Source organism: Kogia breviceps, chromosome 10, assembly GCF_026419965.1.
Source record: "Kogia breviceps isolate mKogBre1 chromosome 10, mKogBre1 haplotype 1, whole genome shotgun sequence".
Classification (NCBI taxonomy): domain Eukaryota; kingdom Metazoa; phylum Chordata; class Mammalia; order Artiodactyla; family Physeteridae; genus Kogia; species Kogia breviceps.
Genome location: NC_081319.1, coordinates 21,354,405 through 21,381,915, shown reverse-complemented (window position 1 = coordinate 21,381,915; position 27,511 = coordinate 21,354,405). Strand labels below are relative to the sequence as shown.

General features: G+C 39.8%; 1 protein-coding gene across 11 annotated transcripts in view; it reads right to left on the bottom strand.

The window, feature by feature from the left end:
- FRMD4B (FERM domain containing 4B) overlaps window positions 1–27,511 on the bottom strand; it is a 333,168-nt gene that overhangs the window by 71,619 nt on the left and 234,038 nt on the right. For all 11 annotated transcript variants that reach the window (XM_067043674.1, XM_059077841.2, XM_067043676.1 and 8 more), the window contains 2 exons: window positions 26,555–26,639; window positions 498–554 (listed from right to left, as the gene is read on the bottom strand). In XM_067043674.1, the coding sequence (XP_066899775.1) occupies window positions 498–554; window positions 26,555–26,639 (142 nt within the window). The remainder of the gene's footprint in view (window positions 1–497; window positions 555–26,554; window positions 26,640–27,511) is intronic.

The following is a 27,511-nucleotide window of genomic DNA, read 5'->3' as shown; positions in this document are numbered from 1 at the left end:
CACTTTTTAGTCTGGACTCAGACTGTTTAAACCATGACACAGGTAAATCAACACATGCCATCTGTTTTCTTTTTTTAAACCAGCATGGAACACACTGGTTTTTCGGCTATGTGTGCCTTTAAGAATTAAAGGGCTCTTTAACTCCACCTCAAGAAAAAGCATACAAAAGTTACTAAATTTAAATGCAAATTACAGCTGTTGTAACAACTGCAGCCTCCCAAATTCAAGCCACCGGGAGCTCTTTGCCAGCAATATGGTCTTAACTCTTCTTCCTCAGTGAAGTCTAAGTTTCATTTTCTTCTGAGACATATCACACTCTCGCTCATGCAAACTACACTATAACAGAAAACAGTGGCTCACATTTTATACTGGCAAAGAACCAGGAGGCTTTAAAAAGCCATCAGCCACTGGCCCATGCAAAAGTTTCAGAAGTGCAGGCAGTTCACAAAACCCAACAAACAAAAGGAGCGGGTAAGAGGCAGTTTGTCAGTTCTTACCTGTAAAATAAGCGCCGCTAACCTGAAGATAGTTTCGCTGTCTACTTCGATTTGCCCCTGTCGGTGGAAAAGGAAAGCATCACTGAACACAGGCTGCCCTAGGTCGTAGCAAATGGCTGTGGAGTTGGGGAAGCTGTCACAGCTTGGTACCTTCAGTTTAGGATTGAACGCAGATCATACCATTGCAGGGGGAAGGGAGGGGGGGTGGAGAGACGTATCCAGGGTTAAGGGGAAGCCACATTGTGTGTGTGTGTGTGTGTGTGTGTGTGTGTGTGTGTGTGTGTGTGAGCGGGAGAGAGAGAGTGCGCGCGCGCGCCAGCACTTTAATTAGCTGTGGGAAATTGTGTTTTGAGAGCAGTATTCTGGAAGGAACACACATGACTTTGAAAATTCAGGCAGCTTCTAAATGAATAATTTTTACCTCTCCAAGTTCATTCTGAAGCTCTGATTTTCTTAGATTAGTTTGTTCAGTGTTTTCCTGTGTCATAGCAGTTATTTTGGCACACACACAATGCAAATATTATTAAAAAATGTTTTACTTCTGTATCAATGAGACATTATTGAATTAATATTTATACTGTTGTAGAGAAAATGTAAAGTCTTAAGAACTGGTTACAGGGCTTCCCTGGAGCAGTGGATAAGAATCTGCCTGCCAATGCAGGGGACACGGGTTCGAACCCTGGTCCGAGAAGATCCCTCATGCCGTGGAGCAACTAAGCCAGTGTGCCACAACTACTGAGCTCACGTGCCTAGAGCCCGTGATTCTCAACAAGAGAAGCCGCCGCAATGAGAAGCCCGCACACCACAACGAAGAGTAGCCCTCCACTTGCTGCAACTAGAGAAAGCCCACTCATAGCAATGAAGACCCAATACAGCCAAAAACAAATAAATAAATTAAAAATTTTTTAAAAGAACCAGTTACAGCAAATGCTTGAGACAAAAATTATGTTGCTTTATACTGAAGTTTGATGAACCCTAATTTATCAATTTTCCATGATTTTATTTTTTTTCTATATTTTCTTAACATTTTCATTCCCAGAAGGAAATCTGGTATTCATTCGACCCCCCCCACCTTATTTATTTGTTAAATTTTATTTATTTAAAAAATTTATTTTATTCATTTATTTTTGGCTGCATTGAGTCTTTGTTGCTGCACGCGGGCTTTCTCTAGTTGTGGCGAGCGGAGGCTACTCTTTGTTGCGGTGCACAGGCTTCTCATTGCGGTGGCTTCTCTTGTTGCAGAGCACGGGCTCTAGGTGTGCGGGCTTCACTAGTTGTGGCACGCAGGCTCAGTAGTTGTGGCCCACGGGCTCTAGAGCACAGGCTCAGTAGTTGTGGTGCACGGGCTTAGATGCTCCACGTAATGTGGGATCTTCCCGGACCAGGGATTGAACCCATGTCCCCTGCATTAGCAGGTGGATTCTTAACCATTGTGCCACCAGGGAAGCCCTCCACTATTTTATTTTTTCAGGCTTTAAGATCCCAAAGAAAAATAGGAGTTTGAGCTGTAACTAGCAGGAATACTTCTTCAGTTGCCTGGTACGGATGCATAACTGTGTCGGAATATTGCCTCTGTCAGTAATACTCACGTGCACCTTCATTTATTTTGTTAAATGTGATGATATGTAAATACCATTATTGCATTGTGATAAATTACAACATTGAGTAGTAGAGCAGGGTCTTTATTAAAAAAATTTTTTTTGGTGAGATGCTAGCTTGTAAGTATTAACACATGCTGAAACAATTCCATATAACCCCCTCCTTGCATAAATCCTGTATAATTAGTACTTCAAAGTGCATAGTGTTTAAGAACATGGGTCTGGAAATTGCCCTACATTTTTTTTCTTTCTCCTTTCTACCTGTTGAATCTGAGCTGGAGAGTTTTGTAATTATACCAAGTGCATCAGTGGTGAGTAATTAAGTAGTTTTAAACTAAATGCACACTAGGTAGGTTTACAGAAGCAGTTAGCTCACTGAGAATTTCTGGAAGGCTTATGCTTTTCTCTCACGTGGCCAAGTGATTTGATTGGGCTTCTCAACAACAACAACAACAAAAAACCCCAAAACTAATAACAATAATTCTTTTAGAAGCGTTAAAATAAAATAAACAAACCCCAAACCTGGGATATTACAATGTCAGCAGTGATAATTACCTGTGTTTCCCTTATATTTCATCCTCCAACAACTAAGCATCCCTTCTGAAACCTGAGGCAGTGGATCTGCTTCAAAGTTTTTCGCTTCAAAAGCTGACAGGCCCAGAGCCTTGGAATTCAAAGCTCGCCTATAATCTCTAGAAACAGATTATAAAATCAAAGAGAAGCCAGGTTGATTGCAGAAATCAATTGCCCTCTGTCTTTCAGGCAAGAGACAGTCATTGTCTAATCTGGTGAAAGATGATGAAGCAGTTAATCCAACAAGTGAGGTGGGTGTTGATCGAGATTAAATTTTAGAAAAGCTAAATTCCTTATCTTCAAAGAAATAGAAACTCATGTGGGGCATGGGGGTGAGGGCTTCGCAGGGGAACTCAAGAACATGTTTGAGTTTAAATTAGACCTGAACTCGTTAAAGTCAAATCTGTCTTAAAATCAGAGGTGAAGTGCGTTAGTTCAAATATTGTTTTAAAAAAAACTGAAGATGAATAAAATATATTGAAAATTATTGCCAACTCCTCTGACACCCTGGGACCCCTTTGCCTCCTCAGAACCTTAGATGAGTCACTGGAACAATATTTTAACACCAACTTTTCAGGTTAGTAAATTAAAAGACCTCAAACAGATACTCTTAAGGAAGTTGCCAAATATTTCTCTATATTGGAAGGGTCATCAAATATTAAAAATGCTGAAATGAGGAGCTAAAGCATGAAAAGTACCAGGCTCAGACAGCTCCAGGGGAGAGGGCAAGCAAATACGAAGCTTGCCTGTGGACTTTTTCACCTACACAAGTGGCCCCAATACAATTCTGGTGGAGGAAGGCAATGGTGGGATGGAACAGTAGGGCCTTTGAGAAATCTCGTTCCAGGAAGAGAGGAAAATGTGTGGTTTGGCAAAGCCCCACATTCTTTTACACATCTTAGTCCCTACCTCACCTTTCAGTTAACCACTGTTCTGGAAATACAAGGCAACATATTTTAAGTTCTAAAAGTGACTGTCAAGGTTACCTGACTTGTGCATGGAGTTCACCAAACAATGGATTAATCAAGAATAATACTATTTTGCCTGGTTCTCAGCGATTTCATAGGGTGAAATTTAATTAAGACTTATACAGAACTCTGGAGTTTCATGTCTGAAGGGTAAAACTTCTTTAGAAACTGCAGCCTGCTCTTGGATAGAACATTTCCTTTACTTACAACCATGGCAACCGAGGTAACCTTATAGGTACTGGGCAAGCTAACACTTGAGAAAGGGATCACCTCAAAGACAGAGGTAATGGGATCCTTCAGTGGGTTTCCATGATTGTCAAGGATAAACAAAGAGAAGCAGAGGAGTGAATCAGGGGATGTGGCTGAATGCACAGAGGTAACGTGAAACAGTATCAAGTGCTGGTGCTATACTCCCAAAGCTCATTTAACAGGATTATGGATTCAATCACTAGGTCACTGGGTTCAGGCTCCACCTTGGACATCTCGTTTTTGGTCCTTGACTTGTCTGCTCAGTTGACCAAGACATCATGCTAATGAGGTGAACTCTAGGTTTTGACTCCCAAGTAGGAAAGCAGAATAAAAGAAAGTTTTAGGGCTTCCCTGGTGGCGCAGTGGTTGAGAGTCCGCCTGCCGATGCGGGGGATGTGGGTTCGTGCCCCGGTCCGGGAAGATCCCACATGTGGCGGAGCGGCTGGGCCCGTGAGCCATGACCGCTGAGCCTGTGCGTCCGGAGCCTGTGCTCCGCAACAGGAGAGGCCACAAGAGTGAGAGGCCCGCGTACCGAAAAAAAAAAAAAAAGAAAGTTTTTGAACTTGAAAGGGACTTTTGTGAAAATATGACTCCTATGATTTTACAGATGGTGGCACTGAGGATCAGGAGCAAGAAGTGTACTGCTCAATCCTACGGCACATGTTGACTCTGGACTCCTGCAACTTTATCGTGCTTTAGTTAACTCCAGTGCAAATCTCACCAGGAATCTTCTTTGGGTAAAAATTGGAATCAGGTAAAATCAGAAAAATGACTCCAAATGCCACCTCCACTGTTGGTAGGATAGTATGTCACCATCAAACATACACACTCATACAGAATGGGAAAACTATTTCTGAAGACCCATGCTGCATTTTCTGTATTGATGTATTGATAGTACTCCATGGAAACTTATTCTGCACTACAGCAATGAACATGAATAACTTGGTCACAGATACTCAGGATGGAGAACTGCTTGACAAAATGTTGAGAAACTTCAGTTTGTTTCCAAGTCTACTGCTAATCATCTATTTTAGGGTTAAGTCTACCAAAAAACAAAAACATAAACAACCTGTAGAACACCAACAAATACATGTAGAAGAAATGAAAGAGATAAAAAAAATTACCATTTGCAACAGTCATAGTACTAATTGATTCAGGCAATACTCTTCAATAAATAAAAGCTATTGGGTGAAAGATGAGAAACAGAATATGTACATAATCACAAAGGATCTCTCCATAGGGGAGAATTAATGACAAAGGGGAAATGGTAACTTTTCAATGGTGAAACCCGACAGATACCATCTTAACCAAGGGATGAGATATCACCAATAACTGGGAAGACCAGCATCATGTGCCTCCTGATATGTTCTGAGAAGGATATAACTTCGTCTATATACAGTGCTGTGCTGCTAAATGTAAAAGTTTCACAACCAGAAGTGGGGGAGGGGGTACAAGCTCTGATGCGTAGCATTTGTTGATTTCCATGGTGTGAACATTCCCACCCTGGCTGATTTCAAGCTATCAGTATGATACTACAGAACGTGGAGCTGGGAAGAGATGTGAGAATTGGCTCTCATAGATGGTACTAACTGGTTCTAGCACACCGCTGGGTAGTATTCCTGCCAAAAATACATCACTAGGCCCATACTCTTCAAAAACGTCTGTGCAATGAATGCCAGAGAAAGGCTGAGGGACTGTTTGAAAGCAAAGGAGACCAAAGAGTTATAACAACTAAATGCAGTGTGTTATCTTGGATCAAGAGGAAAAGTTGTTATAAAGGCACTACTGATACAATTGGACTGCATATTAGGCAATAGAATGGTTCAATGTTAAATGTTCTGAATGTGATCATTGTTATATGGGTCTGTAAGAGATGTCCGTTATTCTAAGAAAGATACCGTGAAACATTTAGGGGTAAACAGTGTAACTTACTCTCAAATGGTTCAGAAAAAAATTACACACATTTGGAGGTGGGGGAGACACACAGAGAGCACCAGTACAAATGTGGAAAATGTCAACAACTGGTGAATTTGGTTTGATAGACATACATTTTGTGTGTGTGTGTGCTATTCTGCAACTCTTTTGTAAGTTTGAAATTACTTCAAAATAAGTTTGTTAAAAACTTGATGTATTTTCCGGGAGGGTTGGATATCTATTTGTCTCGACTGCCTCGTACCCCAACACCCTTTCTGAGCAGAGTATCCCATTCTTTTGGAGAATTGCTTCTCTCCTTACTGGATATAATGGAAATACAATCATCCTTCTGTGGGCAAGTGATGGAAGAGGGTTCAAAGACCTTCCTAGGGATTTTCCAAATTAGAACTAAGGGAAGAAAGCTCTCTCTCTCTGGGGGTGACATTGGGAAGATGTGAACCAGAGAGAATCAATGACTACAGAGGGACAGAAAGGGGCTTCTTAACATTGGTAGTCAACTGTGTCCACTGCTGAGCTGGGCCAGACTTCAAAGTCTGCTTAAAGTTCAAAAATTGTCAAGAATGATGCCTTGGACGCTGCTTCTATGCTCTCACCTTAGTTTACCAGTAAGCCTGCAAACGGTGCAAAGACCCAATGGGATAAGGACACAAATGAGTGAGTTGATACAGCTCCTGGGAGCCTCTCTAACACCTTCTATGGACACACCTACATGGAAGAAAGACTCTGCCAGGCCAGAGAAGCCCAGAGCTATGGGCTGACTAGTTTTTATACAATTTGGCTGGGGGAGAGGCCGCATCAACACTTAATACCTACCTACCATCTAACAAGGCAGCTCTTGCTAGGCCATAGAACCATACTTCCCTGGGCAATTTCCTATTTTCTAGGGGTTATCTGACTTTGATGTGTATATATACTCATATAACCATCACCCGAATCAAGATATCAAATATGCTTACTAATTTTTCATCTTAGGGAAATGTACATATTTTTATAAACCACATCATATCAAAAAAATTATTTTTGCTAATTAGGAAGGTACAAAATAATACTGCAAAATTGTTTCAGTTTGCAATTTTTTGATTACTAACCAACTTGAGTATTTCCCTTGCAATTGCCTATTATTTGCTATTGCCTATCTGTGAATTGACCCTTTGTGTTCACTTATCTACTTAAGAATTTATGTTTAACTTGAGCTACCAATACTAATGCTTTGTCTTGTTTATGGGGCAGAAATTGTGTCCTTCAATCTCATCCCCTCTGATATGCTCTCTCCTCCTGTGAAGTCAGATTGGACTTGGGCCTCCCACATTGGAAGAATCTATGGGGTCCTGAGTAAGCAATTTTTTCTGAAACTCACTCAGTTCCTCCTCTGCACAATGGGGAATGATAATATTGAATTTACTGAGTTGTTTAGAGCATAAAGTATAACTATAAAGCATTTATCATGAAGGGCAGCCCCCAAAGACTCTCAATGTTATTCTCTCTGCACCGTTTACCATGCTGCTTCTTACATCCTTATGTATCATTATATATATGGTTCTCTACTTTGTTCTGGGACACTGTTCAATTTTTGTGTAGTTCCATAACATTTAATCATTCTTCCTTTATAATATGTCTCAGTATCTGATATGAAAAAGGCTTTAACTTTCCATAATATTTGCCATTCTTTTCCATTTATGTTTTTAAGGAAATTTAAAAAATAATCTTGTCAAGTTTTTTTTTTTTTTTTTTTTTTTTTTTGCAGTACACGGGCCTCTCCCGTTGCGGAGCACAGGCTCCAGACGTGCTGAGCCAGCGGCCATGGCTCATGGGCCCAGCTACTCTGCAGCATGTGGGATCTTCCCAGACCGGGGCACGAACCCGTGGCCCCTGCATCGGCAGGCGGATTCTCAACCACTGCACCACCAGGGAAGCCCTTGTCAAGTTTTTAAAAAGATACAGTAATTTGCCTTCCTCTTTGGAACCATAATAAGTATCTACTGAAATTGCTCTATAGCGATCATAAAGTTTTATGATATACCATGAAGATCACACACATCCTGGTTTAGGATTAATAATTGGTTTTTTGTATTTTCCAACATAAATAGGCCACTTTTTTTCATTCTATTAATCTGGTTATCTTTGTGTAGGATATTATTTTTAGTGTATTTAACTTGTATTCAATTTCTTCACCAAAGCCAATAATGCCAATAAACTTTAGCTAATTTATTTCCATTTCCTAGGCACCTAGCGAAATTGTCTCCAAATAATATTTTGGTGCAGTTCTTTTCAATGTATGGTGGTATAACTGAGAGCACTGAATAAAGTAGACATTTTACTTAACACATCAAAACAGCACTCCTTCCATACACTGCTGGCGGACCAACTTAAGTTAGTTCTGGACTAACTTTTTGGCAAGGTCCACTAAAGTGTAACATACACATGCACTATGACCCAGCAATTTTGCTCCTAGATATACAACTAATAGATATGTTTACAGATGTCCACTAAAGGGCAGGCACTTGGATCCCCACAGCAGCACTACTTATAATAACCAAATACTGCAAAGCTACCCAAATGCCCATTTATGTAAATGAACTGTGGTATATTCATACTCTGGACTACCATTCAGCAGGGAAAATGAGTAAGCTGGCTGTAACGACACACAACAACATGAGTGAATCTCAAAAACAATTTGAGCAAAAGAAGCCATATATTAAAAAAGCAGGGCTTCCCTGGTGGCGCAGTGGTTGAGAGTCCGCCTGCTGATGCAGGGGACGCGGGTTCTTGACCCGGTCCGGGAAGATCCCAAGTGCCGCGGAGCGGCTGGGCCCGTGAGTCGTGGCCGCTGAGCCTGTGCGTCCGGAGCCTGTGCTCCGCAACGGGACAGTCCACAACAGTGAGAGGCCTGTGTACCACAAAAAAAAAAAAAAAAAAAAAAAAAAAAAAGCATATATTGTATAACTTCAGTTCTATAAAATACAAAGTCAGCCCAAACTAATAAATACTATTAGAAGTCATGGTAGTGGGGGGATTAATGACTGGAAGAACATGCCAGGGGCTTCTCAGGTACTGGTAATGTTTTGTTTCCTTGATAGTGATACTAGTTGCACAGATGTGTTCAATTTGTGAAAGTTCATTGAGCTGCACAATTACATTATATACACTTTTGCATGTGTATACTTCAATATAAAGAAAAAAAAAACCACAGAACCACTGATCTTCCCTCAGCCTTTCCCGTCTTACTTAATGTCAGTTTCACCCTAAGTTGCTTAGGTCCAAGATCTCCATGGTACCATTGGGCACAGAGTGGGGCAGTGCACAATCTGTGCAACTGTATTTGGTGACCCTGTTTGCACCTTCTAATGCAGTATAACCTTATTTATCTTCTTTATTGTCTTTCTCCCTATCTACCATCACCTCTGCCTAATAGGTAAGCTCCTTAGGGCATGGGTTTTTACCTATGTTGACCCTAGCTATATCTCCAGGACCACTTGACACACAGCAGGTACTCAAAACATTTGTAGAATATCAACTGAAAGAGTAGTGAAGGAAAATGTCGATGGGTGCATTATTATCTTTCCTTTTTAAAAAGGGAATGCTTCTTATGTTTCTCGATTCACTATACAGTTGATTTGCCTTGATTTTCAACTCAGAATAAAGAATCCTGGCTTTCTGAACTATGAGAACATAGCTCAGGCTTTATCAGCTATGGGAACTGTTAGCATAGTACCTAGTTATCAAGGATATATATATATATATACAAATATACAAGTATATATATATATATATATACAAGAATATATATATATATATATATGCAAACTTATCAAAAAATCTTTTATGTTTCTGGCATCACTTTCTAAAAATGTAAAAGGAAAATAATATATCTGTCCCCCAACTTCACGGAGTTTTGAGGAAAAAAAGAAAAATGAACTATAAAGAGGCTTTCAAAAACTAAAAAGCATTACAAGAAGAGCAAACAAGTACAGGTGTTTTTGTGGGTGTGTATCACAGTTTCAAAGATATAAGCAGGGCTTCCCTGGTGGCGCAGTGGTTGAGAGTCCGCCTGCCGATGCAGGGGACGCAGGTTCGTGACCCGGTCCGGGAAGATCCCACATGGCGCGGAGCGGCTGGGCCCGTGAGCCATGGCCACTGAGTCTGTGCGTCCGGAGCCTGTGCTCCGCAACGGGAGAGGCCACAACAGTGAGAGGCCCGCATACCAAAAAAAAAAAAAAAAAAAAAAGATATAAGCAGTAGGATCAAAGTATCTGGACAGACTGCTTCTCAGAAACTTGATCACAATGAACATGGGAACAAAGAGAAAGTGAAAGTTTATGAATTAATGTTTGGCTGTGGGAGGATAATAAAAGTGAATATACAGATATGGAAATGAGAAAGAAGGGAAAGTGAATCAGATCATCTTTTCTCATGGTGGAGCCCAGGTATGGTTTGTGCGATGCATGTTGGTTTTTGGTGGACAGGTGGTGCATATTTTTGTTCTTGGGATGAAGTTCCAACTAGTTTACATAGAAACCAGACCTTGGTTTCTAGATAGCATTCTCCACTGAAAGGAAAAACGGCCGATTCCAAGGCTATGGTAGTGGGAGCCTTTAGAGCATCAAAATGAATGAGAGAAGGGATTACAATATATTGAATAAAAAGAAATCCACGAGTCCATGTTGATAATAAAAACCATTTTTTGTTGTTGTTGTTGTTGTATTTTTTTGGTCTTTGTTTGTTTGTTTTTTGCGGTACGCGGGCCTCTCACTGTTGTGGCCTCTCCCGTTGCCGAGCACAGGCTCCGGACGCGCAGGCTCGGCGGCCATGGCTCACGGGCCCAGCCGCTCCGCGGCACGTGGGATCTTCCCAGACCGGGGCACGAACCCGTGTCCCCTGCATCGGCAGGCGGACTCTCAACCACTGTGCCTCCAGGGAAGCCCCCCCCAATTCTTTTCACTTCATCCCTATTCTGAGATCTGGAGGATCTGCTTTATTTCTTTTGATCCCAGGAAGAATGGTATTGTCACGTGGCCAAATATCAGAGGCACTGGCTCCACCATTCTGCCAGTATCTGAATCCTTGTAATAAACTCTTGCAGCAACATCGCTGCAAAGCAAGGGAGTGAATGTTTATGAGACTGCTCTGAAAATGAGAGGTGTGGTGATCTACAGCCAAGTCGTTACGGGATGCAAGAAGGGGAGCCTAAATAGGTCAGGTTCCACTAATAAGCATGGAGGTTCCAAGGCACCCACATCTGATAAATAGGAGGTGAGACAATTGGAGAACAGATGAATAACTGTCATTAGACACTGAGAACCCAGCTCTCTACTTTTGTACTTACCTGTATGCATTATTAGATTACATACACAGCAGAATTTAATTACAGCATTCTAATTGCTTACATGCACCCCAGCACCAATGTGCGATTATCATTTGAATTTGTGGCAGTGGAGTGTCCTGAAGAAATACTAGTCATATTAAAAAAAAAAAAAAAGTGCAAGGTGCTTACAGGATAAGCAAAGATGATTGGAGGGAGAAAAGGATGAACCACGAGAAAGAAGAGAAAGTTACAGTCATGATGTTCAAATGAATCTTCTGAATAAAGAAGCACTGCTAAAGTTAGTAGCCTAGCCTAACATCCTAGATGTTTTTTGCATCTAGAGTAAATAGGCAATGATACTTTTATTTTTAGGACTATTGTGCATCTATTTGATTGGGCCTCCTGTTTATCATTTTTTCCCAATAAGGTAAACCACATTTAAAATGTTTTCACCAACATTCTCCTTTTATGCCATAATGGTGGTTATTTATGCCCAAGTACTTCTTATACATGAGAACATCGTATAATAGTCCTCTTGGGAATTGTGGAAGAATATTATCAATAACAACGACAATAAAAACGAGAACATTTAAGTGCTAACTATCTGTTCCAAAAGGCTGGCATATGTTAATTCATTGAATCCTCAGGACAACCTTATGAGAAGGTACTGTTACCTCACTTCCCAGGTGAGGACTGAAATTAGGAGATTACAGTAGATTACTGCTTAAGGCCACCTACCCTCTTAGTGGTGCTACCAGGACTCAAGCTGGGACCACCTCTCCATAGTCCCCCAACTCTTTGCCATGTCATGCAGTGAGCCATATTTTGGTCTCTCCAAGGAGTGAACAAAACAATATTGGTTGCTGTCCAACACCCATGAAATACTTACTGACTTCACTTCAGCTGGGAGGTAAACTGTACTCTTATAGCATATATTGCATGTGTTCTTAGTAAATTTAAATTGTAACTATTTGTGGCCAATTCAACAGGTTTAGCTGAAATGGGTAACTTGGTCTATTTCCCAATGAATCTATATTGTAAAACATTAATATTAGGCCTCCTTAATTATGAAAGGGCAGTCTTCCATTCAATTTCTTCTTTCTGAAAAATATAAAGGTGGCTTTTCAAAGCTCCTCCTTAGGCCTCTTAAGCATGTGTAACACGGCAGAAAGGCAAATGACATGTGCTTCTAGTATGGGTTGAAAAAATAGATGACAGATGGTAGATGATAGATGGACAGGTAAATGGATGGATGTACAGAGACAGAGAGTGGGTGTGGGCAAATTAGTTTTTAGAAGTTGCTTTGGCATGTTCCTTTTGAAATATAAGATTTGAATCTTCAAGGATGTCCACTTAAGCATTTTCAAAAGCAGGAAACATAAAGAAATTTGATTTCTATAATAAATTGAGGAAATATCTTCGAGTCTTTTCATCCTTTCCTAGATTTTAAGATATTGTATTTTCAGCTGAATTGACCATCTACCTCGTCCTCCCTCCATCCAAGCATTTATCATACTATTTTTATGACTTTTTTTGGAGTGACAATTTAGCTGTAATGATATTCCGATAGCCTCTTTCTGAGATGATGGTCTACCAAAAGTATCAGTACTGGGTTTAAATGTTTTAAGGTAATTCATGTTAAGTGGCACCATTATGAAATACAAATATTCCAACTGGATGTTTAGTGGCTCTGTTCAACGTATTCAACAAATATTTGAGTGCCTTCTTGTGCTGGCAATACATCAATGAACAAATAATTCATTCTTTGTAAATTTACTATAGGTAGTGCCAACTAGAGTGCATTTTCCTTGGTCTCTAAAGACCATGTCCTTTTGCCTTTCGGCGGGCCTTGATTTTTTCATCTGAGGATCCAACAGTTTCCCCTTTAGCACATCAGGGAGGTGGTAAAGGCAAACGAAACAGCACATGGGACAGGTCCCTGAGGATTACAACTGGCATGTGTTATAAGCTATTATTATGAAAACTCTGATTCTCACACATGCACAAGGCAGCACAGTTCTAAATGCTCATGGTTTAAGACACAAAGAATTTCAATATCAGGAAAACATAGAAGGAAAGCCACATGAAGCAGGGAAAGGTGAAGTACTGATTATGAAACTCTCAATAGCCCTTTAAAATATGGCATTCAATTTCTTTGCTCCACATGGATTGGCTAGTCTTCAAACCAACTCTGATGTTTAGCTTAGTGACTTCACTGTGTAAACATCTATGGCTACTTACTACCAGAAGGCACGCTCACCTCTGTATAGACAGAACTTACAGCCTGCAAAATTCAATTTCTGTTACTGACCCTTTAAATAATTTCAGCATCTTGAAATGAGTTTGAGGATTAAAATACACACACATACACACACATACACACACATTCACCTAGACAAACACTCCCAAATCCCCAATACTAAAACTCTGCCAGGTTAGCAGATATACTGAATATATTTTATCCTTGGTAACCATTCAAACTGTCATTTGTTGCACTACATGGAATAATTCAAGGACAAGAACCATGAATGTGGTGGTGACAGTAATGGATTGGTTACAGAGGAATATGCTTCATGTTGTATTAGTTTAAATCGAGCTGAGACTAATTCTTCTCTTTTAAGGCACTGTAAACAGGGATAATAATAGGTCTTACCATGAATGTGTACTTTTATAAAGTCTCTTTGTCATGAACAGGCAGCTGGAACAGTATTAAATTAGCAAATAGCTTTCTAGATTTAAGGAGAATGTTTCCCTCTCAAAAAAGTCACATGACTGTTTCAGGACCTCATTATTGACTTTGGGGATGATTCATTTCTCCAATTTTTCTTCCACCCCTGCTTCATTGCTGCCTATATGGTAACTCAGGCTTTACTAAGAAGGAAAAGGGAAAGCCAATGATATTCATATAGTTTGGCTGAATGGTTGGGGTAGAAGAATATACTGGAAGGTTTGGCTAAAATGAGGTTTCAAGATTAAGTGGACTCTCCCTCTGCATACACACTTACAACGCCTTTCCATACTAAAGGCAGTCAAATGTTGATGACTTATTTCCTTGAAATTCCAAGAAAAGCTGTTTGAATCTAAGAGCAGAGAAGTATGCCAACCTAGCCTCGTAGCCGATTTTACAGCAATTCTCTTAAATGTCTCCAAAAAGTATTTACAGTGAAAAAAGCAGCAAAGGTTACAGTACATATGCTGAGACTCCTGTGCTTTAAAATCCGATCATGCGATGCCCCAAATGGTATTCCAACAGGTTCAGCATATGAAATTTCAAGGTTACAAGTACAATATCGACTCTGGAAAACTGAATGTAGGAACACTAGCTCCATCTTAGGTAATGAAAACAAAATAAGATTGAAAGCTGAAAGAGTCTAATTTTAAGGCTGTTACTCAGAACTTATTTTCAATTTGGCTCAATCTTTTCACAAGCCCATTTTGCAAAATTTGATCAATTTAGTTGTGTGTGTAAGCTACATTTACTTTGCTCACTTGACAAATATTTACCGAGGGCCTATAGTGTTTGCCTGTCTCTGTGCCAGCGGCTGGGATGTAAAGCTGACACTGATCCCAAGGAATCAGTCCAGTTGCGAGGTGGCAGGTATATAAACAAGCAAGTCAACGCTATGGGAAGAGAGCTAGAGAAGTATTTAGAGGATACTTTCGGGATTGGAGGAACTTAATTCCTTTAGGATATGGTTGGTGGTGGTACACAGGGAAGGAAAGAATTGGTTAAGGGCAGGGAGGGGACTTTGGAGCGGAGTTCAGGAGGATGAGTGGAAATTTACCAGAGGGAAACGAAGGGAGAGAGAAAAGCATTCAGCAGAGAAAGAAGAACATGAAAAAGAGACATTCAGTGCAGGGATAAATATATTAAAAGGCATGGAAGCTTGTATTAAGAGAAAGCTGGTATTAATCAGGGAATGAGGAATTATTTCAGTAGGAACATGGTGAGTGTGGAGGAGGCTAGAGTGACGAGCTGGGGCTTGTGTGTCCTATGAGGGAGCGTCATATGTCAGAGTAGTAGTAATAATAGGAAAAATATTAATAGCAAAACAGTGTCTGCTCACGGAAAAGACTCTGACAGGTACAGGTTTCTGGTAACTGACTATACAGCTGAACTGAATGAATAAGCATTTTCAGAACTCTAATGGAAAACTGATGAACTCATAAAAGTGCTAACAAAAGATCAAGATGAAAAAAAATTAATTACATGGGACTGAGGGATCTGATGAGGATGATTATAATTTTTGTGACTTTCTGTTTGAATTAAAAAAAAATCCCACAAGGACCCAGAGGCAAAAAATATACAAATCAATTTTCACTACGAAGTGAAGGAGCTGTTACAGTGGAGGATTACTGGACTGAATGTCAATATTATGACATAGTATGAGTGTGTTTCCTGTTTGGTAATTGTAATCACTGTTGCTTTTGTTGTGGTCATCCATTTACAATGCTTGGTGTCAGTCTGTTTATCTCTTGTAAAAATAAAATACACTGTGTGTGTGTGAAAAAAATAAAAAAGAAGAAGTCACCCAGAATTGGCCTAAATAAATAAATAAATAAAACAAAACAAAACAAAAAAAAAACAGTGTCTGTTTCAGATACTCTTCTGTCTACCTGGTATATATTAACTCATCCATTGTAGTAGGAACTATGATCCCCACTTTACAGTCAATAAAACTGAGGCCTAAAAATGTAAGGAACATGCCCAGGTTCGAGCCAAAGCCATGTGTTTGAACCCAGACTGCCTGGTTTCAGTCGAACCTTTCCCCCACTGCACTATACTGCCTCTGTACGTAGCAGGGGCTAAGACGTTAAACATGGGGGATACAAGGTCTTGTTGATTTTACGTTCTAAAATGCCTCAATCCTGCCATGCATTCGTTCATTCTTTAATTATTCGCTCGTTCACTTAAGCAACCTTTTACCTAACACCTAGGTCCCAGAGACTCCAACGTATTAAAAACCTGGTCCCTACCCTCAACGTGCGAGTTTATCTTTAATGAAATAAAAATGTGAATTTTCAAAGCAATCCTGCAATCCTTCCCCATCTTGCATCCTGGTTCTTGCAAGAACACACAGAAAATAGGAGGAAAAGTAGATGGACGACGTAGATGGTCAACGTAGCCAAAATACCTAAAAAGTTAAAAGTCTAACACAATATGAAATGCAGGCAGCAATTGATCTCAGCCAACAAAATGCATACTTCAAAGAAAGAAATAGGTCAAACTAATACAATTAACGTATCAGTAGCAGGATTATGGATCAATTCCATTTTTGGACTTTTTTTGTCCTTTTCTCTATTTTCTAAATGTTCAACAATCAAGTATTATTTTTACAATCAGAAAAAAACATTCTGTCAGTTGTCATTAAGACTAGACCTTTTGCTTTTTTGGATAAAGCAATTAGGAATTTTCAGTTTCCACTTAACTTTGTCCAGAGAGAAAGACGACTGAGTATTTTTCTAGTGGAGGGAGACTGATCAACACACTGTTTTTATTCTCTTCATACAGCTTTAAAGAGGTAAAGTTGGGCTTCCCTGGTGGTGCAGTGGTTGAGAATCCGCCTGCCGATGCAGAGGACACGGGTTCGTGCCCCGGTCTGGGAAGATCCCACATGCCGTGGAGCGGCTGAGCCCGTGAGCCATGGCCGCTGAGCCTGCGCATCCGGAGCCTGTGCTCCGCAAAGGGAGAGGCCACAGCAGTGAGACGCCCACGTACCACCAAAAAAATAAAAATAAAAAATAATAAAGAGGTAAAGTTTAGTGAACACATTGATTATTTTTGTCTCTATTTTTCTGATATAAAATGAATGCAAGTATCCTGTTTAAAAAATTTTAGAAAAGCATTACTTAGAAAGCAAGTCTCTCCATAATCTCACTCTCAGAGATAATAAAAATTTATACTATGCAATATATTTTTCTATTTTTTACCCATGGCCAAATTATTTACCTTATTTATGCCTCCATTTGCTCATTCGTTAAAGTAATAATAAGTAACATTATCGGCTGTTGCGAGGCTTAGATGAGTCAATACATGAAAAAGTCAGTATCGGCTGTTTGCTGAGCTCTCAGTAAGTCGAGCTACCGTCCTCCTCTTCCTCCCCACCCACCCCCATGCACGGTCTCTACCACAGAGCACCTCTTGAACCCCACTTGCTTTTCCACATTTATTATAATACTTTTATACACAGCTAAAGAGACAAGGTAGACATACTGTTTTAATTTTCCAAGCATGTCTTCAAATCGCTGATTTTAAAAATGGGGTGGTAGTGATAAATGTTGTTTGATTACTAAAATCACACATATGGTTGAGGAGGCCTCCAAAAACCATCACTGCAGGCAAACCTGCAGTGGGTTTCTCATGCATTTAAGCCTTTTCCAAGCAGGCTGCAAGGCTGTCTAAGGTGGACCACAGCCCACATGTTGCGGGCTCCCAGGGTTCCCCAGCAACAGTTTGGGCATTTCCCCATCATCACCACCTGGCGCAGGTTATGGCTGTACGCAGGCAAAGTGTGCCCTCTGCATTCTCACCAAGGAAGCCAAACAGGTTCGGGAGCCTTCACTTGAAAGACAACTCAGACAACAGCTCTCTTCTGAGGAACTCTTGAACCGCATAGGCAGTTTCTCACATTCTGGTAGGTTTTGTACCGACAAGAGCACTAGTGCACTTCTGAAGCTTAGATTCAGAATGCCACAAATATGCCACATGCAGTGGGCAGACAGCTCTTATCCATCAAGAGCTAGGATGTGTCATGGTTAAACTTGTGGACTCTGGCATTATCCTGCCTGGGATGAACCTTGGCTCCTCCACTTATTAACTATGTGAGGTTTGTGTATGTTACTTAACCTCTGTACCTCAATAGTCCCATCAATAAAAAGGGAGATAATAATAATAATAGAACTTACGTAATAGGTAAGTTACCTAACTTATCTAATAGGGTTGGAATGAAAACTAAATGAATGAATATGTATAGTAAGTGCCTGGTAAATTATTCATATTTAATATTTGTTAGTGCTATGACCTGCCAACTCTGTAACAAGAGCCCCTGAGTTCTAAGTTACTGAGGACGCTTTTATTTCCCCAGAGCAGTGACTAAAAGGAAGCTGAGGTAAATGGGGGGTGTTTTTAAGGCCCAGGGTGTCCTGCTGGTATAATTTGCCAAGGACACTTTTCCCACATAATAGCTCTGTGACGTTAAGAAAACTACTTAACCTCTCTGTGCCTCAGTTCTTTCATTGGTAAAAGGGATCACAAGTTTCCTTCTTCATGGGCTACAGTGAGGATCAAATGCAGTTAACTGTATACCACTTAGCACAGTGCTGGCACACAATAATATAGAGAAAAGGCTCTCTGTGAAACAGGAGGGAAGGAAGCAGCGCACAACCTTTGAAAGAATGACATAGCCCGAGGACATGACATAAACTAATTAGAACCAAATGGGTCCAAGATGGCAGACAAGTTGACTTCCACTAGACCTTGAGCCTCAGTATACTCTCACTGTAACACATCATTAAGCTAAATGACACACCCACAGTCGCCATGACAGTTCCAAGACCGACCACAAGGATCAAAAAGGAGAGGCCGGGCTTCCCTGGTGGCGCAGTGGTTGAGAGTCTGCCTGCCGATGCAGGGGACGCGGGTTCGTGCCCCGGTCCGGGAAAATCCCACATGCCGCGCGGAGTGGCTGGGCCCGTGAGCCATGGCCGCTGAGCCTGCGCGTCCGGAGCCTGTGCTCCGCAACGGGAGAGGCCACAACAGAGAGAGGCCCACGTACCAAAAACAAACAAACAAACAAAAAAAACAAACAAAAAGAAGAGGCCCAATTCCTGGAAATCCCCGCCCCTTCCTAAAATAGCTGGAATACTCCTCCTACTCATTAGCCTATGAAATTACCCACTCCGATAAATAATGACAACCCCATGCCCTGGTGCCTTTCTCACCTTCTGAGATGGACCCCACTGTCTGTGGAGTGTGTTTCTCTCTAAATAAACCCACTTCTTACCTATCACTTTCTCTCTCACTGAATTCTTTCTACTATGAGACATCAAGAACCCGAGCTTCATTAAGTTCTGAAACCAGGTGTGTGATCTCAGTTGGAAGACGGTGGGTTTTGGCCGTGTTTGAGTCCCAGCTGTGTGGGTTCAAGTCTCAAACCGGATTTTGGCCGGGTTTGAGTCCCGGCCGCCTGGGTTCAAGTCCCAATCTGAGGTGCACGGTTTCATTTGAACATTTCTTTCCTTCCCATTAGTCTCAGAGCTGGAAATGGATTTCATACCTTCCTCTGCTTTCTTGTTTTTAAGGTGAAATGACTGCTTTCTTTTTTAACTGTCGGTAAAGAAGAAGAGGAGAAATGAAAAGGCCTCTTTCTAGAGTCTTATCTCTAGACCTGATTTGTATTCCTCAAAGCAAGTTTTAACATGTATTTAAACATTCTGTGTGTTTAACAGGCAGAAAACCCAGTGGTTCTTCAACCAAGGTGTTCAGGAGAATTACCTAAAAACTTTGTTGGAAAGGCTGATGCCCAGCTCCCCACCTCAATTCTGATTCTGTGGTCTAGAGAGTGACAGAGACAGGAGCCTGCTCATTTAAATGAGCATTTCTTGTAAATCTGATAAAAGGAGTCCAAGGTCACACATGAGACATTATGCCGTTATCTCAAAGGAATCACTCTGAAAGGGGGGAAAACGTTTCAGCAAGGTTAAGTACCTATCCTGAGATCACACAGCTGGTGTGGCTCTGAGGCAGCCCTAGTTCCTAGCCCTGAGATCTCTCCTTAAAATTACATTTCCTTGTCAAGATCAAAACACAGTATGATTCTTAACTTATTTTCTCATATTGCAAATTTCAGCAGGTCACAGAAAACAGAAACATCTAATCGTTTGGATTACTTTATAAGGACAGGCCTATGTTAAACCAGATTTTGTCATAACTACCGCTGAAGTAGACTTTCTCTCAGAGAACAAATTTCATCTTCACTGATGTTTAAGTTGGGATTTAAAATACCAGAAGAAAAATCAAGAAATCCTCAGAGCATTTCCAGTTATAAACAGCCTCAAATGGTGGTAGAGGGCTGTGAAGGGGAAACCCAGATGGAGCAAGGTGGACTTTTGGAGTTGTGCAGCTGGAGCTGAGAGAATGCGGAAACCAAAATGGATGGAATTTGTAGAACAGAGTGCTAGAGAAAAGAGAGCTGCACCAAGAGAGACTCTTGAAGCTATACAGTGGGTCTTCTTTGAGTATTTAGCTGAGTACTGATCACTGCATGCGTGGAAGGAGACTACCCAAGGCTGGGGAAAGAACTAGCCAAAAGGATGAAAGGGAAGGGTGCCTGGTCCTCACACAGGGCTGTAAATGGTGCCTGTTCCCACCAGTCAGACTGAAAAAACTCATAATTCATGGGGCATTGAGTAGAGTACTGAGGAAGGTCTTGCCTCAGTCACGGGCAATAATTGGCTCTAGAATGAGTACTGCTCTGGTCCAGCCTAACAAATCATAAAAGTGAGACCTTGAAAAACTGAACTGCATCCAAGTAACTAAACTGTATCCCCAAACAAACATCAAGGATATTTAAGGAATATGAAAATACATGGCACCCCAAAAGATACAATTAAAAATGTCCAGAATCCAATCAAAAATTATCAGGCATGCAAATAGGTAGGAAAACATGACCCATAATGAGGAGAAAAATCAATCAATCAGAACCACCCAAAATGACACAAATATTAGAATAAGCAGATGAAGGGACTTCCCTGGCTGTCCAGTGGTTAGGACTCCGCACTCTCACTGCCAGGGCCCGGGTTCAATCCCTGGTCAGGGAACTAAGATCCCGCAAGCCGCACAGTGTGGCCAAAAAAATAAAAGAGAGTAAGCAGATGAAGAAATTAAAACAATTATTATAACTGTAGCCCATATGTTTAAAAAGTTAAGTAGCGATAGGCAAGATTTTAAAAAGATTGAAATCTCAAACTTCTAAAGATAAAAATTTCAATATACAGGGTGGGATAAATGGCAGAATAAATTCTAAGAGAAAAGATGAATAAAGTTAAAGATACTGCAATAGAAATTATCAAAATAAAACACAAAAAGAAAGAAAGAAAAAGAAAAGACCATCACTTAGCTGTGGGATAACTTTAGGTGGCCTAGTATACGTGCAATTGGAGTTTGCAAAGGAGGCATGGATGGGGACAGAAAAAAATAGTTGAAGAAATTATGGCTGAAATATTCCCAAATTTGATAAAAACTATAAACCCACAAGTCCAAGATGCTCAATAAACACCAATCACAAGAACCATGAAGGAGAAAGCTATATCAAATTATTCAAAGCAGTGATAAAGAGAAAATTTTAAAAGCAGACAGAGATGACCAAATGTTTACACAAAAACAATAACAATGTCATGTGCATCTATAACACATCTAAAAATAAAACATATGACACTGACAGCATGAAGGCTGAGAATGAAGAAATATAAATATACTATTATAAGGTTCTTGTACTACATGTGAAATCATACAAGATCACTTGAAGGTAGACTTGATAAGTTAAAGATGTATACTATAAACCCTAAAGCAATCACAGAAAAAATAAAACAAAGAGTTACAGCTAGTAATCCAACAAAGGAAATAAAATGAAATAATAAAATACTCAATAAAACCAAAAGAAGGCAGAAAAAAGCAACAAAGAACAGATGGGACAAATAGAAAACAAATAGCAAGACAAACTTAACCATGTCAATAATCATATTAAATTTAAATAATGTAAACAACCAGTTAAAAGACAGAGATGGATAAATGGATAAATAAAATGGGTAAAAATATCAAGATGCAATTATATGTTGTCTATAAGAAATTCACTTTAAATACACAGACACAAACCATTCACAATTAAAAGGATGGAAAAAGACTTACCATGTTAACACTGATCAAAAGAAATGTGAAGTGGTTATATTAATATCAAAGCAGATTTCAGATAAAGAATATTACCAGGATAAAGAGGATCATTCTATAAAGATAGTCAAGAGGATACAGCATTCCTAAATGTTTATACCCTAATAACAAAACTTCAAAACACATGAAACGAAAACTGATAGGACTTACAAAGAGAAAGAAAAATCCACAATCATAGCTAGAGATTTCAGTACCTCTGTCAATAACTGATACAGGAAGTAGACACACAATCAGCAAGAGTAGTAGATTAAACAATACGATCAAATTGACTTGGTTAACATTTATAGAACATCCACCCAACGAGGGCAGAATACACATTCTTCCCAAGTCACATGGACCACTTACCAAGACGAAGCATATTCTGGGCCATAAATAAGTCACATTAAATTTAAAAGAATTTAATTTACACAAAGTGTGTTTTCTGACCACCGTGAGATTTAATTAGAGGTAAATAAAAGATCCCTAAAAGTCCCCAAATTTCTGGAAACCAAACCATAGTCTTCTAAATAACAATGAGCCAATGAAGATATATCAAAAAGGAAATTTAAAAATATTTACGAATGAATGAAAATGAAAACACAACATATCAGTATTTGTGGAATACAAAATCAGTACTTAGAAAATGTTACAGTATTAAATGCATATACTAGAAAAGAAACATCTTTAATCAGTATCTCAGCTTTCATCTTAAGAGACTGGTATATGAAGAGCAAATTAAACCCAAAGGAAGAAGAAAGGCAATAATAAGGATAAAAAATAAACTAATAAAGATCATAACAGAAATCAATGAAGTAGAAAAAAATTTTTTTTTCAATGAGAAAATCATTGAAACCAAAAGCTGATTCTTTGAGAGGCTTGATACAGATAAACTTCTGGCCAGAATGATAAGAAATAAAAAAGAGAGAAGACACTAATTATTAATATCAGGATCGAGAGAGGCAATACCACTATAGACTGTACATATTAAAAGGATAATAAGAAAATATGAACTATGGCTATAAATTGGACAACTAATAAAAAGGCACACAGATTGAAAAGGAAGAAGTAAAGCTATCTTTATTAGCAGATGATCTATAAAGTAAACCTGATGAAATCTACAAAAAAGTTACCAAAAGTTATAAATGAGTTTAGCAGGATTCAATATCAATACACAAAAATCAATTTGATTTCTATATACTGATAATAAACATTCAGAAATTGAAATAAAAAGAGACCATTTACAATTGTATCAAATAATATGTAAGACATGGGGACAGATCTAACAAAAGACCTATATACTGAAAACTACTGAGAGAAATTAAAGATGATCTAAATAAATGGATATATATATAACTTGTTCATGGGTCTGATGACTCAATGTTGTTAAACTGTCAATTCTTCCCACCGTGGTCTATGAATTCACGCAATCCTAATAAAAGTATCAGTAGCGTTGTTCGTTTGTTTTGGGTAGAAATCGACAAGCTGATTCTAAAATTTATATGGAAATGCAAAAAACTTAGAATAAATAAGGCAAATTTTTAAAAGAACAAAGTTAGGGTTTGTTCTGATTTCAATACACAATTCAAAGCTGCAGTAATCAAAACAGTATATTATTGCCATAAAGGCTGACAAATAGGTAAATGGAACGGAATAGAGTCCAAAAGTAAACCCACACATATATGGACAACTAATTTTTCTTAAAGGTGCAAAAGGCAATGTAATAGAGAAATGACAGCCTTTTCAACAAATGGCACTGGAGCCACTGAATATCCATATGCAAAAAACTTAGTATAAATAAGACAAATTTTTAAAAGAACAAAGTTAGGGTTTGTTCTGATTTCAATACACAATTCAAAGCTGCAGTAATCAAAACAGTATATTATTGCCATAAAGGCTGACAAATAGGTAAATGGAACGGAATAGAGTCCAAAAGTAAACCCACACATATATGGACAACTAATTTTTCTTAAAGGTGCAAAGGCAATGTAATAAAGAAATGACAGCCTTTTCAACAAATGGCACTGGAGCCACTGAATATCCATATGCAAAAAAAAAAAAAAAAAAAGAAAGAAAGAACTTCAATCTGAACTTTGTGTCATATACAAAAATTAATTCAAAATGGATAATAGACCTAATGCAATACCTAAAATTCTAAAACTTCTAGAAGAAAACACAGGAGAAAATTTTTGTGACCTTGGGTTAGGCAACGTTTACTGAGATACAATACGGCAATCCATAAAGGAACAAGTTGATAAAATAGACTTCAACAAAATAAAAGCCTTTTAGTCTTTGAAAGACATGAAGAGAATGAACAGCAAGCCACAGACTGGGAGGAAATATTTGTAATCCATATAACCAATAAAGTACTTATATCCAGAATATATATACTCTGAAAACTCATGAGAAGAAAACAGCAACCCAAAGAAATTGGGCAAAAGATTCAAACATAAAGACGATATAATGATGGTAAAATATACACATAAGAGACACTCAAACATCATATGTCATCAGGGAAATGGAAATTAAAACTGCAATGAGATGCTACTACACTCCTATTAGAATGGCTAAAATGGAAAAGATGTTGATGCCATGAGCTGACAAGGATATGAAGGAACTAGAAATCTCATAAACTGCTGGTGGGAATTTAAAATAGCACAACCACTTTGGAAAACAGTTTGGCAGAACCTGAAAAAGTTAAATCTATCTACCATATGACCTAGCCATTCTACTCCCAGGTACTTGCCCAAGAAGAAAAGAAAGTATATGTGTATACAATGACTTGTACATGGATGTTTATAGCAGTTTTATTTGTAATAGTCCCCAAACTTGCATAATCTAAATGTTCATCGACAGGTGAATGGATCAGTTTGAAATACGTGCACATATCAAATCATCATACTGTACACCTTAAACTTACACAATATTATATGTCAATTATATCCCAGTAAAACTGGGAGAAAAAGGAAAAAAAAAAACCAAAACGCACAGGTGAATGCGTAAACAATGTAAGGTATAGGGACTTCCCTGTGGTTCGGTGGGTAAGACTCTGCGCTGCCACTGCAGGGGGCACGGGTTCAATCCCTGGTCGTGGAACTAAGATCCCGCAATCCTGCATGCCATGCAGTGCGGCCAAAAAACCAAAAACAAAAGCAAAAACAAAACAATGTAAGGTATAGCCATACAGTGGAATATTACCTAGCAATAAAAAGCAAAGTGCTATTGATACATGCAGCAACATGGATGAATCTCAAAACAATTATGCTCATTGAAAAAAGACAAAAAGATTATCTACTGTATGATTCCACTTACATAAAACTCTAGAAAATGTAATCTACTGTGAGAAAGTAATCTACTGCAGATCTGTAGTTGCTGGCTATATTCACTACCTTGATTGTAGTGATCATTTCAAGGGTATTACTTCTAATAAGATGTAGAAAATTATATAGTCAATTACATCTCAATAAAGCTATTAAAACAAAAACAACAACAACAACAACTCTGCTCCTTGCTGAGTCTTACGCTAATTAAAGCCGCATGTGTGCAGTGGGCCACCCTTAACACTTTGGGGACTGAGGGAGGAATACCAATGCAGGTGTCCTAACCCCCAGTCTGCCCTCTCGTCCTTCCAGGCCAGGCACCATCCAGCTGTCTCTGGCCACCCCTCAGATTTAGGGTGCTATATATGGGCAGAAGGGGTTCCCACCGGCCCTGGAAGCAAGCGTGGGATCTGAGATCCTGAACACTGAGACCATAACCCTGAAGGGAGGAGCTGGGCTCCCGCTGAGCCTATCTTGGCCCACAGACTCCCTGCCATTGCGCAGGGTATGGTTTGAGGAGGCCAGACTAGAGGCCTTTAAAGCAATGCTTATCTGCAAGGAGCTAAGATAAAAATGGAGAGTGCCTAAAACGTCTACAGCAATCTGACGGACATGGCTGCAACATCCAGGCATGGGATGATTTTTCTAGCAATTCGTGTGTACTGAATTTTACAGAAGCTGTGTACCCTCCACGGACTGGATGGAAATAAAAAACAACAAAGCAAAAAACAGGCCCACAGGTAACTGAGACTCTGCCTTAAAACACATGGCTTTGAGCAGGAGCCCCTCAAGAAGACTGGTTTTGAGTTACGATAAATGTAGGCCGTATTCTGTTCAAAAAGATTTCTGGCCTGACTTTTGTGCGGCTTCGATCACAGTCTGCTTGATCCATCTTTGTGTCCTTCTGGGTCATTCCGAGTATGAGCTGCATTTAAGGCCGTGGTAATTCTGCATGAGCACAATGTCTCTGTCCATGGCTGTCTTCCCAACTCAGAATTTGAGAAGAACTGCCTTTTTTTCTTTCTTTCTTTCTTTTTTGGTTTATTTGTTTGGTGGGGTAGGATATGTCAAGGAAGAAGATTATGTCCTTTCTTTCTCCATTTGAACATGAAAACAAAGGCCCTGCCATTGCTGCCTCCTTCTCCAGTCCCTCTGGAGTCTGTCACTGGCCATACCAAATGGGGCCCTTACCTTGTGCACACAGGCCTTTGCATTCAGGAAAAACAGCTCCACGGTGGTTTTATCCTTCAGGAACGATATGCTCTCAATGTAAAACCTGAAAAACAGTACAGAAGTTTGTTCCTTCAGATTCCTTCCCTTCTCTCTGCATGATTTCATTTCCTCAGGTAGTTTCTTGCAGAGAATTTTCAGAAACTAGGGGATGGTTGTGCTTTATTTCCCTCTTAAAAGCTATTTGCAACACGTATGTACAGCTGTGTGTATGTATGAATCTATGTGGATATGTGTGGATATGCAGATAACATCTTCTACATCAGGCTTTTGTGTGTTGGAAGGTGAATTAAAGAAAAATCCAAAATGGTCACCAACTGCAAAGCCAACTTTACTCTTGGTTGTGCATTCTTCGACACACATTCTGGGAGCTCAGAATACCTGAGACAGCTTCGAAACAAAGCCCAGTTGAGCTCTGAGGGCTGAAAACGTAAGTCCGCTGAGTAAGCACTACTAAATAATTGAACCCGGAGGCCTGTGGCTCAGTCGTTTTCAGACTCAGAGTGGGTGTGAGAGCCCCACGTTTACCTCCCCAGCATCCACCAGGAGAGTTTCAATCGCACCCTCCCTCCTTTCCTCTCATCCTTCCAGGCTCCAGGCTTTCCCTCTGGCTGGAAGCTGAGCTCTCGAACTACTTAATATTGGTCTTTCTCATGCAAATCAGGGCATTCTGGGCCTCGCCCCCTCCACTGCCTTTTCTGGGCCTTTGCTCGTTCAGTCTATGAGGCCAGGTCCCTCTTTTAGGAGAGAGCTGACTACCAAGAGGTGGGGAGGGGAGGAGAGTCTTGTGTTCTCCACGTCCCGTCCTGTGGAAGCTGGCTGGTGAAGGCAGGCGCTCTGGCACGGGTGAGTGCGCCAGCTGAGGCCTAGAAGGTTTTCTCTACTGTTGGAGCCCCACTGATGAATAATGCATGAAGA